General features: G+C 38.4%; 1 protein-coding gene across 1 annotated transcript in view; it reads right to left on the bottom strand.

The window, feature by feature from the left end:
- LOC103514755 (myosin-IIIb-like) overlaps positions 1–17,723 on the bottom strand; it is a 50,658-nt gene that overhangs the window by 10,708 nt on the left and 22,227 nt on the right. Inside the window, exon 4 of the mRNA XM_017446347.2 lies at positions 481–585. Within this exon, the coding sequence (XP_017301836.1) occupies positions 481–585 (105 nt within the window). The remainder of the gene's footprint in view (positions 1–480; positions 586–17,723) is intronic.

Below are 17,723 nucleotides of genomic sequence, written 5' to 3'. Positions count from 1 at the left end.
GTCATATTGTCAAGAATCTAAAACTACGTTCAAACTGCAGGTATTTTCTTGAACTTTTAAAATCTTCAGTCAAGTTCTAGTCTGGGTCTGTATGCCGCGGATGGACAGACAGACAAAGAGACAGTCAGACACAGTTTTCAGTTTTATAATTAATATTGTGCCTATCTAGTACTGTAGTAGGATATAAATATTGTATGTAGGTACCTAGTATACCTAGTACCTGATATTGTCAAGAATCTAAAACTACGTTCAAACTGCAGGTATTTTCTTGAACTTTTAAAATCTTCAGTCTGGATCTGTATGCCGCGGATGGACAGACAGACAAAGAGACAGTCAGACACAGTTTTCAATTTTATAATTAATATTGTCCCTATCTAGTAGATACTGTAGTAGGATATAAATATTGTATGTAGGTACCTAGTACCTGTAGTAGGAGGGAAGAATCGAATGAGAGATGGAAATTCGTTGATTTTGGTTTACCTGAACTGTTCCATACAAGATGTAGGCGATTTGGTCTTCCGATAAACTGACACCTCGTTTCTTCATCCCTTGAACCAAATCCGTTACTGATCCTCCGGTACAGAGCTGAAACAAAAACGATAAAATGAGCTTAGGTAGGTATACATTTTTTTCTTTCTTTTTTTTTTCAGAGGGCGTTTCTTCATCCCTTGAACCAAATCCGTTACTGATCCTCCGGTACAGAGCTGAAACAAAAACGATAAAATGAGCTTAGGTAGGTATAAATTTCATTACATTTTTTTTCTTTTTTTTTTCAGAGGGTTTTTTTAAGAGGTTTGACAGAGGGAACTGCAACTGCTATGGTCTCACCGTCCCTAAATCGAAGAGAGAAGGGGAGGGGGAGGGGGAAGGTCCTGTGGGATCTGCCACGAGCCTGGACATACGAGGAATACCTGTCCGAATAGATAGAACTTTAGGGTCGAGTGTATTGAAACACATCATATGCCTTCATGCACACTCCATTTGTCAAGGGGCGAGAATTTCCTTGCCCTTGGAATCAATTTAATTTGCTTAGGTAGGTACAAAGGTATTCTTTAACCATGATCGAATAAACTACGGGCTAAAAAATTCCCGGAGGGACGGGCCCTGCTTGTTACTTTTGTTTTTATTATTAGTGCTTTATTTAGACTGTCGAATTAGGACATGTAGTCCCCTTATCAACTTGAGAAGCTAAGCAATGTTAGAGGAATTTAATTAATCTAACCATAAGATAAATAACAGAATAACAGATGGACAAAGGTGTTTTTCCCATGTTAGTATACATAGGTCTTCAAAGAAAACTAGGACATTATTTTTGAACTATCCCATTATTAAGTTACCTATAGGTCCGTACTTCATTGAACTCTATTTACTGTTTGCACTTTAGGAATAATGGTCAAACGTTGATAGCATAGGTCCCATAGGATTTGCCCTAGAGTGGTATGACTAGCCATCACAGGATTTGTCTGCGGAGGTAATCTAGGACAAAGGCCAATGGAATATGTCCTATTTGGTGACCAGTAAGCCAGGTCAAAGGCCTATGGGCAATGTCCTATTCAATAGGACCAGCCATTATTCGGATATTGTACCGTCGAAAATCATCTGTTTTCCTGTAGGTTACAGGTATATTTGGACTTGTGATTTATCTAGTCCGACCAATAATGCGATATTGTTCCATCTGAAATCGCCAAATGCGACCGACTAGCAAAATGGTTTCGAATTTCGATACTTCAGCTATTGAATACGAAAAGCAAAGCCTCAGCAATTCCAGATAACCTAGGAAGTTGCTTAGTTTTGGTTTGTATGGTTGTCCCATAATGACGGGGACAATATTGTCTTTACATTACTGTCTGTGATATAAAATTCGTTTTAACTGCCCTCTTTTTTTTTCGCAAATAAAGCTTTTTACCTCAACTTTTTATAAACGGGTTTTTCTAAGAAACAATCTTCTGATTTTGATTCTTCTTATTTTTTCCTTTTGTGTGTAAATATTAAATGAAAACTACATCGTTTGCAAAATAACACAAAATTGAAGGTATACCTACGTACTGATTTTCTCTAATCACGATCGAATAAACTACGGGCTAAAAAATTCCCGGAGGGACGGACCCAGCTTGTTATTATTATTAGTGCTTTATTTAGACATCCGCCCCGGGCGGGAATCGAACCCGCGGCCTAGCGCTTACAAGGCAGACGCACTACCAACTAAGCTAACTAGGCTGGCTTTTCAGAGGTTTGATAGAGGGAACCGTAACTTCTTAATATCGCCCCGAAATCTAAGGGAGTTGGAGGATAGGATAGGAGAAAGCCACAGGCCCTCCTAGGAAGAACATTAGGACATGTAGTCCCCTTATCAACTTGAGAAGCTAAGCAATGTTAGAGGAATTTAATTAATCTAACCATAAGATAAATAACAGAATTAACAGATGGACAAAGGTGTTTTTCCCATGTTAGTATACATAGGAATTCAAAGAAAACTTGGACATTATTTTTGAACTATCCCATTATTAAGTTACCTATAGTTCCGTACTTCATTGAACTCTATTTACTGTTTGTACTTTAGGGAACAATTTCCAATATGTTCTGAGGCGGTCCATATGTTCCAATTTATTCACCCTAGATTTTTCCTCACAGATTTCTATCAACATCGATGACGTTTGTTTTTTCTTCTCCCTCCCTCTCTTCTATAGTCCCATTATCCCTCTCACTCTACCACTCCAGAAGCTTTTGTGTTGAGTCACGAATGTATTTGTATCGGGCCCGTTTATCTATTCAAAATTGAATAATTTATCCCCCCCTCCCTCTATTTTCCCCGGAGCACAGATTGAAGAAAATGTGAGGGGAGAAGGGAGGCCACATTGAAGATTTTTTTTCCAAGATTCCCGTCCGATTGTAGTGACACGAAAGCTGGAAAGTTCCATAAAGTGTGTTTTTTTAAGAGGTTTGATAGAGGAAACTCTCGTTTTTTTTTTATTTTATTTTATTTTTTTATTTAGGTAATTCATTACATTACAAATAAAACCATCTAATCCATAATAATAATAAATTCTCTAACGAAATCGAAGAGAAAAGTAAGGCTATAGGGCAGGATTAGAGAAAGCCAGCCGTTCCGAGAACGAACCTTATCTGTAGAAGATAAAGTTCTGTTGAGCGGGAATCAAACCCGCGACCTAGCGATTACAAGGCAGATGCACTTTTTCCTTGCATCGAGAGAAAAGGATTTTCTCAGAAAGCGAAGAAAATAAAAGCCAGCCGTTCCGAGAACGAACCTTATCTGTAGAAGATAAAGTTCTGTTGAGCGGGAATCAAACCCGCGACCTAGCGATTACAAGACAGATGCACTTTTTCCTTGCATCGAGAGAAAAGGATTTTCTCAGAAAGCGAAGAAAATGGACTAAGAAAAAGGACAAACAAGATGATTATAAGATGAAAGATAAGAATAATAACGTAGTAAAGTGTCGGGTTGAAATAAAATAAATAACGAGCAAGTCGCTTCATGTCGCCTTTTATTTTGCTAAGGAGGAAAAGACCTCTAGGTTCCACTAGTTCAAATATTCCCAGATACATAATATATTTCAAATAATTTTCCTACATTTAGGTACATGAAAAGAGGGAAATTGAAGAACCAAAAGGATGGTTGATTGGCTGTCTCGTATATCCTAATAAAATACAAGATAAACCGCCAAATGTCGGAACTAACTAGAGAATAGCTGAATTTTTCCAAGGGAAAGACAGGTATGAAATCCAACGTAAGTCAACAATATGACACTTTAATTTAACAGACATTGAATGTAACGTATATCGTTGAAGTGAGGTCATTGAAGATATCGTTGAAGTGAGTCTTGTCCAGACTTCAGTAGAAAAGGATTCCCTAAAAGACACATCAAAAGTTCCTGCCGATCAGACATTGAATGTAACGTATATCGTTGAAGTGAGGTCATTGAAGATATCGTTGAAGTGAGTCTTGTCCAGACTTCAGTAGAAAAGGAGTCCCTAAAAGACACTTCAAAAGTTCTTGCTGAGTTAAAGGGCATCCACCTACCCACCTATATGTTTTCCAACACTTCTGAACAGACTTCAGACGGACTTTTGAAAACAAAGGCACAGGATTGGGTCAACAGCTTGGAGAGAGAACTCGTAACTCGTTATGTATAATTGGATTGCAGTTTGTTAACGTCACTTTTATAACAACCTCGTGTTAACATCTCGTCCAAGTTTTCAAGAGGCTTCTGATGGCCCCATCACATCGAAATAGAAGTTTTGTTTCGAGATTCAAATTTCAAATTATTACGAGTTTCTGAAAGTGGTAGGTGCTACATAGGTATGGAATATGGACGGTACCTACTATTAGGTCAGCCACTCACTATCACTAGACCTGATCAGGTCTGCCTGTCAGGTCTACCTGATACCTGATGAGCACACACACTATCAGGTAGACTTGACACTGTCAGGCTGACAGGTACGGCTGAAAAGGTCCGTCTGTAAGGTCTACCATACCTAATGAGCACACACATTAAATTTCGTCATTTCTAAGCTATTAAAAAGCAATTCAGTCATGCTCTTTAATGATATTCACGGCTTAGGTCTATTTTGTGGTCACCCCTACGTTCTTTACGTCATGTTAATTCAGGGACAGGAACCCATGCCCTGACAACACTTTCACGGTCCATTAATTTCAATTTCCTGTAGAGTTCCTTTTTTTTATTACTTTTTACTTTGGTTGAGAGATCAGAGACTGGGTATCTGCTGTTACCTAGGTACAGGGTCTATGGATCTTTCGATTCGTCCAAGATCCGACCACAGACCCTTTTAAAAATGAACAGAATTTTGATTGTAATTCGAGTCCAGTATACTTGTCCGTTAAACCAACACCTAAATGGAAAGTATTGTGATTTCCCGCCTGCCCAAGTACCTCTATATATCTAATCGCGGAAAAGCAAAATTAGACTACCGATTTTAAGCGCAAGACAGTGCGCCAGGCCAAATTTCATTACATAACGCTAGGTAACAGAGGCTACCGGTATTTTTCAGATTCTCTCTCAGTATCCGCCCCTGCTTAACGTCCGGTGCTTAGATGTAATATTAGGACTCAGGGAGCTGGGAGGGTCACGCTATAAGACCTATATAAGGTCGAGGATCTACAATTGAGAACTGATTAAATTTAATTGAAAGATCCGACGCGACGTCTTTAAACTTCATACGAGAATACAATGGAAGAAGAGTCCTGAGATTTTGTCAGCATTTTGATTATTTTAATGAAGTGATTGTCCATTATGTAGTTCCATTAGGATTGTCTATTTACGTATGCCATAAAATCATCCATTAGGCAAATGGGTAAGTAGCATGTTAATGTCTGCAGTTCAAGCGATTCTAACGGAATCGAGACAACAAGCGAGCATAAATTAACAGAGAAACGATTCATTTGTCATCTGATTTATTTCGATGTAGGTACCTACCTATTTGAATTCAAAATTCAATAATCAATGAGCTAACAAATACATCACAATTTTAATTAACGGCGAACTTGTTTACATTTTTATTCGCATTCCCTCTCAACAAAGAGTGTGGGAAAGGAAAGAAATGGTGTCACTGGCTTAGATATGAGAATGGCTTGAGGAATTGGCTAAGCTGTCCCAGAGGACAATGTGTAGCTCATCCATCATAGCATTAGATTTGACTTCTCAGGTTGACAATGGAGAATGGAAGCAACTTTGTTCTGGCAGTAGGTATCCAGCCGATGGGAATGGGACCGAGTTTTGGTACGCATTTGGTAAAGAAAGAAGCTTGAAGTTGTTGTTAAGAAGCTTTTGTGGTTCATGATAAGATTGGACAATGAAACTGAAGAATTAGGTGTCCTATACTTTATGTAACCTATATCTTAAATTATAGTAAATTCTACCAAACCCAGTGCAGTTCTATAGATGATATTCTCCATAATCTTGATGGCCACATGGTCTCCTGGGGGACAAAGAAGGGAGAGATATCATCATATTAGAAACAGAGCTTGAACTAACAGTTTTTGAAGAGGCTTCTTAGAAGGAACTGCTACAAGGAGGTCTTACATTTACATATATAAATTTGATGACTTTCTCCTTCTTGACACATGAGAATTATTCTTAGTGAATTTTAGGAACCAAAGAACTATTGACTAAAAAAAAGTACAAGAGAATGTGGAACCATAATGAATTATAGTGTATTTCATTTTGGTACCTAATGCTTTAGTGGTATTAAAATGTTAATTAAGTTGGAACCTATTAACCTATTAGGTACGTAATAGACGTAGTTAATGGGTATTACTTCAGATTCACTCAGTCATTAGCTGTAGGTACTTCTTCTGTTTCGCTTTATCAAATATAAGATAAGGTGAAACACGTTATCCTATTGTACAACTTTAGTCTCGTCATATTATTACAGCCATTATGGTTCTTTCTTTGTTTGGACATGGTCCTAAAATCTAAAATTATTCGTTTCTGGGGTCTCTCTGATCTACATGGAACCAAATGATGAATGTTTAATAGCTGGGTTAGTTAGATAACTACTGATTACCGACTTGGTAAGTAAACAAAGTTAAAGTTTACAGAAATCTGCATACCTAATAACCACGGGTATTACTGATATGTTATTAAATTATGATGAATACCTAAAGTACATGATATATATTATTTTATGATGCATACCTAACATACCTACATGAAGGTATTAACATTATTTTATAATACACACAAATATGACATAACAGTATTCTCGCCACGGTGCCGGTGGTAAGAGGTAAATTCCAACAACCACCTCAAAGATCTACCAGGAATTTCCTGGTGTATTGCAATATTTGGGGCTTCAACTTTGACATGGTGACAGAAGGAATTGAGAGCTTCAGAAGCCACAAGATACATAGGAGCAACTAGTAAGATTGAGGAAGACTTGAGAGAAGAGAGATGGATAAAGCTCGAGGCGTTAGATCACGGGCGTACCTAGGTACATATATCCCACCCCCGCAGCTTGTGCTACCGTGGACATTTAAGGACCCCGCAGGGACACATTCAGGGACCCCAAATGCCTATAATTTGGAGCATCCTCCCCCATAAATCTATTGTACCAGGGGCTCCCAGGCGAAACCTTGACGAGGAAAGGGGACGAGAAAGTATATGTACATCACTGCATTGGCCCCAAATAAAATTGTGGGAAAAGGTGCAGTAATGAACTAATCCTTACCTCCATGACAAACCATAGTTGATCCTCCTCTGGTTGACCACCTCGTCTCAGATAAAGTCCATAGAAAGATGGAATGTTCGGATGCACACTCAGATCTTTGAGGACCAAATATTCTTCCTCGATCTCCTCAATATTTTCCGGGATAGTCCGTAGAAAGATGGAATGTTCGGATGTACACTCAGATCTTTGAGGACCAAATATTCTTCCTCGATCTCCTCAATATTTTCCGGGATGTTCTCCATAATCTTGATGGCCACATGGTCTCCTGGGGGACAAAGAAGGGAGAGATATCATCATATTAGAAACAGAGCTTGAACTAGCAGTTTTTGAAGAGGTTTCTTAGAAGAAACTGCTACAACGGAGGTCTTATCATGCAGAAATGGCAGGGAGCATGAGGAGAGGATAGAAGAGAGCTAGCTTTTCCGAGAACGAACCTTATCTGTTGAGGATAAATTTCGCCCAAGGCTGGAAACGTTGAATGCTCCAGTTCCCTATGGATCACTGAAGTTAAGCAACGTTTTGCATGGTTAGTATCCAGATGGGTGACGATCTGGGTAATCGCGTGCTGCTCGCTTTTCTTGGTCCTACTTGGCTGAGTGAGGTTGGTGTGAGTAGGCGGGCAGCTTGTCTCCGAATGGAAGGTAAAGACCCATCACTAAAGACTTTACCAGTTTCACAGGGACGTTAAACCCCTATCAAGCCAACACTCACCTGTTAAGCAACGTTTCGCGTGGTTAGTATATCCGGATGGGTAATCGCGTGAGGTTAATGTGATGTTTACGGGTAGCTTTTACCCGAATTGAAAGTGAAATCCTAGTGATGGGGGGTTCCACTTTACCCGTTATACAGTGACCATAAACCCCTCTGAAACACTCACCTGTTTCAACATCCTTAGCCCAGTACACTTCGCCATAGGTTCCCTCACCAATCAGCTCCTGAAGTTTGAACTTATTCCGCGGGTCCCTAAGGCTGTCGATATTGATATGCCGACTTAGACCTCTGTACGCCATCTTGAAATCGGGGGGTGGCGTTTAGAACGGCCGGGATGGTTGGTGCTTACGCTTTGATGTTGAAGTCATCTGAAATTAAACATTGTTTCATTATAATTTTTCATCAGTAAATGGTTTCTTCAAATAGATCACAAGGGCAAAGAAAACCTAGACCCTTAGCAAATGGAGTGTGCCTGAAGGCATGTCATGTGTTCCAATGCATTCGACCCCAGGTGGTACCAAACTATGTACATTTTGCGTGAATTACCGCCGACTATGCTTCCTATTCGCATTGGAAATTAAATAAAAAAAAGTGCTTACGCTTTGATGTTGAAGTCATCTGAAATCAAACATTGTTTCATTATAATTTTTCATCAGTAAATGGTTTCTTCAAATAGATCACAAGGGCAAGGAAAACCTGGACCCTTAGCAAATGGAGTGTGCCTGAAGGCATGTCATGTGTTCCAATGCATTCGACCCCAGGTGGTACCAAACTATATACATTTTGCGTGAATTACCGCCGACTCTGCTTCCTATTCGCATTGGAAATTAAATAAAAAAATTGAACTTCAAACAAAGTACCTTTAATAAGAGTACCTAATAAAAGGGTAGGCGTACCTATACCTACTTCCGAATGATATTTCACATTCATACCTTCCATTGGTTGTAACTATCTACTTACCCATTATTTGCAAACACTTTTAATGATGCTAAACAAATTCTATTTAAAAAGTACCTAATACACTACATAGGTACCTACCTATAACAAGTATGATTCGACTTCCTTTCACGCGTGCTAGAGTTATTGTATGTATCGGTAATTACTTAGATATGTCGGAGGCATTACGTGTATTTTAAATTATAATTTAATTAAGACTTTGCACAAATACAATCATCATAGTTATGTAATTAGGTACTTGTAATAACTACGAGCTACGTCAAAAATCAAGCTTTCTGGAGGAAACAAGCGAATTTATTTGTTGGTTTGTTGATGTTGGCCGAAACCAACTGGTCCAGGAACTCCGCGCCGGGCAGTCTGCGTACCGTACAAAAAAAATTCTGAGTTCCCTGAGAGCTTGGGTTAAGAACGGTGTTCACAACGGTGGGTGTATGTATACGAGTATCACGTATACCATTTGGTTTTAGGAATTACCTTCAGTATAGCTATTAACTTCTTAGTCGACCAGCCGTCGATCGATGGCCGTCGACCATGTGTCGATACACATTTAAACGTGCTAAAGATGTTATTGTACTACATCCAAATGTGTAGGTACTATGAAAGTGAAGAAAGGAAAATGATTGCTCTTTATTCCGATTCCTTACTATACCGCTGGGTTTTAGCAGGTCGCGTAGGCCCAGGACCTCCAGAAAACAGCCTTTTCCACTCCCCTCTATCCTGTGGGATCTCTGTCCAGTCTTGATTCCTGTGGGGGTTAAACTGTTAGTGTAATGGAAGCTTGTTCTAAGCTGAGAGTCTAAATAAAGCACTATTTATACATACGTATACCTACTTTATTTATCTCTTTCATTGTACTATGTTCTCAAGCCATCAATCTCTTCCTTGGTCTTCCCTTACACACACACACACACACACACACACACACACACACACACACACACACACACACACACACACACACACACACACACACACACGGGCTAAAAAATTCCCGGAGGGACGGGCCCAGCTTATTATATATTAGATTATTATGTCATGTGAAAAGGCATTGAGCCAAATCACAGAAGCGAGTTGTAGGTACCCCTTGGAACTTTTAGATGATTACGCAATCAATCTCTATTGTCTTTGAATAGTTTTTCTAGCGCTTCTCACGATTTTACCTTTAGCCACAGGTCGCTCAAATTTTGCAGACACCTTCCATAATTAATGGTGATCAAAAGTGTCCGCGGGTCGGACCTCGAGAAATGTACGGTTCGGCCGCTATTTAACGCCAAATCTTTGAAAAATCTCAAAAAGAGTTCGCAATGCTCAGGCCTTTCAATTCCAGCCAAAGTCGCTCGAACTTGATAATTATTCGACCACACTAGTAGCGGTTGTAGAACCTACATGTGTCACGGCATATTGCATACCTACTTATTTTCAGGCAGTGATGATGTCACTACTAAGAAGTAAGAATGAAGGAAAATCTGACATCTCCACCATTTTCAAAAGAAATTAATCAAAGGAAAGCGTTGTCCCAATGTATCAATATCAACTTATGTTGTTCAATAAACTCAGTGCCCGAGTTCCCTAATTCCTTATTAATGAAGTTTAATTACCCAATATTCTAAGCTTCTGCGACTCAGTTTTCTATTCAGCATGCATACTTCTTTTTTGAATGACACCATAATATTCTATGTACTCGCGGTTGAAAGGTAGATATTGCCTAGGATTTTGCCCTGTGTAGGTAATTTCTTTTATCTGTGTATAAAGTGTACTTTTACATTGAATTATAACCAATAAATAAATAATATGTATGTCCTCAATCGTTACCTTTTTGTACTATTGTGGAGAAGCAATCAGGATGGCCTTGGAATTTTACTGACACATATTTCGTAAGAAACTGAGAGTGCACCCACTGTCATAAAATCCGTCATAAATCAACATGACCGGAGCGGATGTGACAAGATGGAACAATAAACATTGTTTAATTGATCTAGAACTTTATTGTGGACTTATAAACTTATATTGTTATGTTTAGGACTTTGCAACTTGGTCCATGGACATAAAAGGTGAACTTTTTATGAGCACTGTAAACAAAAATAAATACAGGGTAGAAATATAGGGCTGTAAGACCTGTAAGGTTATTTGGAATCATCATTTTGCTCCTTAACTGGTTTACAATTTGGGTGATCACTTTTTTCCGGTCCCACTCAGGCTGGGTAAGGTTATATAGTGTGAGTAGGCGGGTTGTTTGTCGCCGAATGAAGGGTAAAACCCTCGTCACTAAAAACCTCAGTCATATAGTGACGTTCAACCTATTGAAAAAAGTGTATCAAGCTGTGTCCATACATAGTCGACCTTGTCGATCGACGAGGTGAAGAGATGAATCTACGAGGTGATTGACGAGGGGTTGGATGGAAGAGAATGCCCTAGGCATCTTATAAACTTATATTGTTATGTTTAGGACTTTGCAACTTGGTCCATGGACATAAAAGGTGAACTTTTTATGAGCACTGTAAACAAAACTAAATACAGGGTAGAAATATAGGGCTGTAAGACCTGTGAGGTTATTTGGAATCATCATTTTGCTCCCTAACTGGTTTACAATTTGGGTGACCACTTCGGCAATCGCGTGTTGCTGGCTTTTCCCGGTCCCACTCAGGCTGGGTGTGAGGTTAGTGTGACTAGGCGGGTAGTTTGTCGCCGAATGAAGGGTAAAACCCTCGTCACTAAAAACCTCAGTCATATAGTGACGTTCAATCTATTGAAAAAATCTGGTGTGAACATCACACGACTTTCCTTATCCTATTGAATGATGCTTATTTCAGTGTTCTTTTACCCTAACTTTTACAATGTCTCTAACTCTAGCTCTTACCGTGCTCGAGATATTTTGTTTACAGACACACACACGGACCAATGGCTGAAACTTTGGATTGAGGCTCTAGGGACCTCAAAACGTGTTTTGACAATAAAAACTGACCATCGAAAATTTGACCCGTGCCCTAAATCACCAAAGTATGGAAAAGTATCTTACAACTGTAATAGCCAATGGAAAAGCAGAATTTTGAATTTGGACGAATCATATCGCAATATGGAATTGTAAATACTTTTCCATACTTTGGTGATTTAGGGCACTGATTGCATTATTTTTCTTCCTATAGGATAAGGAAAGTAAAAAGTGTATCAAGCTGTGTCCACACATAGTCGACCTCGTCGATTGACGAGGTGAATCTACGAGGTGATCGACGAGGGGTTGGATGGAAGAGAATGCCCTAGCCTTAGGCAATAATCCCGCCCCTGAGTTAGGATTTTTCAATATTTTTCTTTCTTTTATTTATGGTTTTATTTATTCAATTTTCGTTTTCATTTGTTATTCTCTTATCATTTTGTTATTTTGTTTTGTGTATACCTGTTTGTAAATATTGAAAAATCCTAATAAAGCGTTATATAATAATAATAATAATAATAATATATGTTGTCGAGGCAGTGTACGGTTTAAGTCGCCGTCGACGCGGTCGATCAAGTTTGGACACCTTTAAACCAGGCTCTTGTCTTGATTCACCCTGTTAGATATTGTAAAATTTCAAGATGAAGAAACAAGATTATAAAAGAATAAACACATCAGAAGAAGATTGATGATTGTGGTCCAGTAGTAAAGTATGGAGAAGACACACTGTGGTAATATAAACAAGAAGAACACAAGGATACAGAAGTTGTAAATATTGCGGTTGTTGGAAATATCAGAGGAGAGGAAGAAGAAAGTCGGAATATTGACACCGAGTCCCAAATCCTGTCAAAGGTGCTTAATGAGTCTATGTTTGATATTACCTATGCTCTTACAAAAAAGATGCTTGTGGATACCTACTGTTTTCGTTTTTGGACCACAACCGGAACCGGAACTAAATACTGTCGTATTGAATTTTATTTAAGTTGAATTACCAAGCTAGCATGCAACCAACAACCAAGCATGAATTACCAAGCTAGCATGCAACCAATAAACCAACCAACCTTAAGTTGAATTACCAAGCTAGCATGCAACCAACAACCAAGCATGAATTACCAAGCTAGCATGCAACCAATAAACCAACCAACCAACCGACCATTCATTCGTCAACAGTTGGAGAGAGAGAAAAAGAATCGATGCATCATGAATTTAAATCGAAGAAACTTTCGTGAGAAATCTCAACGTCAAACTACAAAAGTAAATGAAACATAAAATTAATACAATTAAACATTCAATGTTCTTAATTATTCACTCATTTGTGAACGCAGGATAGAAAAGTGGGGGCTTGCAACCTTCGGAAAAATCAGCTGGGGCGACAACAAAACTCCCCAAAACTGCTCTCACGAGATTTCGTCTGGATAAGCAGGTAATCGCATGGAAAAGCCAGAGTTTTTTCTCGATTCTTTCCATTCTGGAAGTCACTGAGATTTTCAATTGTGTACCGTGTATTTGCTCACAGAGAAAAACAAAACTCATGAAGAAAAAAACAAATGTATTAATTTGCTGAAATAATGAAAGACAGAAAGAATAATGAAAGCCAAAAAATCGTGTGATGTGTTTGGAATAACAAAACCCATTTTAAACTTTCCCACATGATGTATAAGTTCAATGGCGAAATTATTAAATTGACTTACACAAAACTTAATTCAATTGGTCAAGTGGTAAAAATCTTGGTTGTTTAAAAAGGTGAGGTTAAATTCTTGTGCCTTGATGATCCAGACAAAATGACATTTTCATGGAGCTCTTTCGACCATATTTGCTACGTTCCCATTTCTAATATCAGAAAGTGGTAACCTACCGGTGGGAGTAGGCTCTAATACTATGTTTCGTATCCATAACTCCAATTAAACTCAACTTATCTCAGACACCGAGCTATCAGAACGATTACCTGAAAATCATTCACTTAATAACTGTCAAACGATAATGTATGCACATCGAAATCACTTAACATGTCAATCTCAATATTTCCCTGTGAAATGCCTCAGCCATGCCTCCATCACCCCACACTCGATTCCAATTCCAACATCAGGAAAAATAAATTTTCGAATTAATTTCAGCTGAGTGAGAACTTTGGATAACCACACGGGAGGTATCAACACATGACTAGCCACAAGAAAGTCCTCAAAACATACCACCCATAGGCGTTTCACTTTGAACAGTTGAACAACTTTCAAAAAGAATTTCGCATTCTCTCGTTTACTTTTCATTTGCTCTTTTTTTATCATGAGAAAATGCGTGTATTTCGGGCAGAAATTTTGTGTGAGTCTTTAGGAAATTGATCGGGAGTAAGTTGAAGATTATTTACCTACAAGGGGTATTTCTAGATATGAGTATTATGAGCGGGAAACAGCTTGCACTAAGAGTTTTCGAAAACATCCATAGATATATCGATACCTACTACAAGTACTTGTACAGTTCACATTTCATTTAGAAACAAACTTCAATACTATGTTTCGTATCCATAACTCCAATTAAACTCAACTTATCTCAGACACCGAGCTATCAGAACGATTACCTGAAAATCATTCACTCAATAACTGTCAAACGATAATGTATGCACATTGAAATCACTTAACATGTCAATCTCAATATTTCCCTGTGAAATGTCTCAGCCATGCCTCCATCACCCCACACTCGATTCCAACATCAGGGAAAATAAATTTTCGAATTAATTTCAGCTGAGTGAGAACTTTGGATAACCACACGGGTGGTATCAACACATGACTAGCCACAAGAAAGTTCTCAAAACATACCACCCATAGGCGTTTCACTTTGAACAGTTGAACAACTTTCAAAAAGAATTTCACATTCTCTCGTTTACTTTTCATTTGCTCTTTTTTTTATCATGAGAAAATCCGTGTATTTCGGGCAGAAATTTTGTGTGAGTTTTTAGGAAATTGATCGGGGGTAAGTTGAAGATTATTTACCTACAAGGGGTATTTCTAGAAATGAGTATTATGAGCGGGAAATAGCTTGCACTAAGAGTTTTCGAAAACATCCATAGATATATCGATACTACAAGTAGGTACTCGTACAATTCACATTTCATTTAGAAACGAACTTCCATGGTCCTGAGCCATCCAAAAATCTCGTCACACCAACAGTTTACTCCCAATTAAGGATCTGGGTCAACATGTTATACCAAAATATAGTAACTTACAAGAATAGCTATTAGAAATACATCTAAGCTACTAGTTACAATTAAAAATGACCCAATCTGTGAAACTTTACCCAGTCAAACCAATCTACCCTGAACTCAGGGATGAGGGGCAATCTTGTAATACCATCCAAAAATCTCGTCACACCAACAGTTTACTCCCAATTAAGGATCTGGGTCAACATGTTATACCAAAATATAGTAACTTACAAGATTAGCTATTAGAAATACATAGCTACTTGTTACAATTACAAATGACCCAATCTGTGAAACTTTACCCAGTCAAACCAATCTACCCTGAACTCAGGGATGAGGGGCAATCTTGTAATGGGGTACACTATGTATTTTAGGTACAAGTAAGGGCGAAGTTACATTACCGTATGATCAAAACGAGCGCCTTAATGATTCAAGAGAAGCCACGTGCCTCACACGTGCATGGTGGTACATTATTCCGTCATTATCTCTTCTGAAAGTCTGGGATGTAACTTGTTGAGTCAAAACAAGCTAGAAATATACTTTGTAACGTGGTATTTTGTATCCCGCAGGTTTCTGAGCGTCTGCTATGCCAGAGACAACTATGATCTGTTTTAATGATTTTGTTTTAATTGACCAATTACTCGTCCCTACGCAGAATACCGTGTGAAAAACGGACATCTGAAAAAGGTCACATTAGCTCTGTTTTAATGATTTTGTTTTAATTGACCAATTACTCGTCCCTACGCAGAATACCGTGTGAAAAACGGACATCTGAAAAAGGTCACATAAGCTAATGATGTTCATGATGATATGGGCAGCATAATTTATGCATTTACTTCACAAAATTCATTGTTCCTCTCTGTTTTTTAAAGTACCTACACTCGGCATAATTCGGCACAATTAGCATTGCCTTTCTTTGACTAACAACCAGTCCTACCTGTTTGAAACAATTCTGACCGTTTTCTACCGCCAGCAGTCCTGAATTCAGCTAGCCCTGACTGTAAGCTGTAAGTCACCGCGGTCCGCGCTCCGCGGACATAATTCAAAATGTTGAGCAGCCATGATGAACCGAAACTTGTTTGACAGTTTGTTTGGTATCATAATGGGAATTTTTGAAGTGGCTTGGTCCCGGAATGTAAGAGAAAGGGAGGGTAGGATAGAAGAAAGCCAGCTGTTCCATGATGAACCGAAACTTGTTTGACAGTTTGTTTGGTATCATAATGGGAATTTTTGAAGTGGCTTGGTCCCGGAATGTAAGAGAAAAGGTGGGCAGGATAGAAGAAAGCCAGCTGTTCTTTTGATTGATCAACTGCGATAAAGAGCTAGATAACTATCCAGTAGTCTTTTTTACTCGAGATATCATTAGGTACGAGATATATCGTATATCAATGATAGAGAGAAGTACCTAAGTATAAATATAAACCGGTAAGTAAGATATTATCATGGAAACGCAAGTTTAATGGAATGATTTTGTGATGAAATTGTTAGGTCTTTTCTTTTTTGGCACGTGAGGGACCCATTAGATCGCCTACCAAGGGGTAACGTAGGTTGCGTGCGGACTTGGCAAACACGATAATGCAGTGGGTATTGTGCATTTATCAGTGGATATCTGGATATTGTTAGATGTCAGGAAACCGTCGAAAACTACTTGGATAAATACATAAGTTCAGTTCTTATTGTGCATTTATCAGTGGATATCTGGATATTGTTAGATGTCAGGAAACCGTCGAAAACTACCTACTTGGATAAATACATAAGTTTAGTTTTTACTTAAATTGTGGATTGACGAAGTCTAGACTACAGTAAAGGACTAAATAGGTACCCAGATAGCCAGATACCTACCAATTTGGCCTTGTAAGTACCCAGATACCAATTTGGAGTAATTAGAAAGTAAAGGTACGTCATGGTTATGGAAGGAATAAGGAAAATTTTCGGTCGGCTGTTCACAACGGTGGGTGTACGAGTACACGATAATGCAGTGGGTATTGTGCATTTATCAGTGGATATCTGGATATTGTTAGATGTCAGGAAACCGTCGAAAACTACTTGGATAAAGATAAATACATAAGTTCAGTTCTTATTTAAATTGTGAAGGGACATAATGGAAGAGGGGCTGCCATTTGAGTGTTTGACTTTGATTTTGGCATACCGTTTGGATTACATTCTTCCAAGAAGAAGTGAATAGAGTAACAATGTTATGTTGTAGTTGATCCAAATTTGAGCCCTTAGGTAAGAAATACCCGAAGATATACGTATCTTGAAGCTCTCTGTGACTCTTTCATTGATGTGGCTATTGTTTTTACATGGTTTTTTCATCACAATTGGGTTATTCTTGTATTTTTTCAGACTATCGGTGGTTATCATCAGTTATCCACAATGTGATTGGACAGAAGAATGCCATAACCGGAAACACTAACAGTAAGTTGAATATTCTTTTCAGTTTTCCTAATGCATTTTCATTCCATAGCTCAACTCTCAATGTCTAATTGTTCGACTTGTGATCTTCACCAAACTGTCTACTCCAATAGGCGCTTTTGTTTATAGTCCAATATAGAATGTAGCAAACATTTTATAGACCTCACATACTTTATCATACTTACTTAGAATATTTACCTGTTTTTTCATCACAATTGGGTTTTTCTTGTATTTTTTCAGACTATCGGTGGTTATCATCAGTTATCCACAATGTGATTGGACAGAAGAATGTCATAACCGGAAATACTAACAGTA

This window comes from Diaphorina citri, unplaced genomic scaffold (genome assembly GCF_000475195.1).
Source record: "Diaphorina citri unplaced genomic scaffold, Diaci psyllid genome assembly version 1.1 scaffold1218, whole genome shotgun sequence".
Classification (NCBI taxonomy): domain Eukaryota; kingdom Metazoa; phylum Arthropoda; class Insecta; order Hemiptera; family Psyllidae; genus Diaphorina; species Diaphorina citri.
Note: the sequence above shows the minus strand (reverse complement) of the source record. Positions and strands in the feature narration are given on the sequence as shown.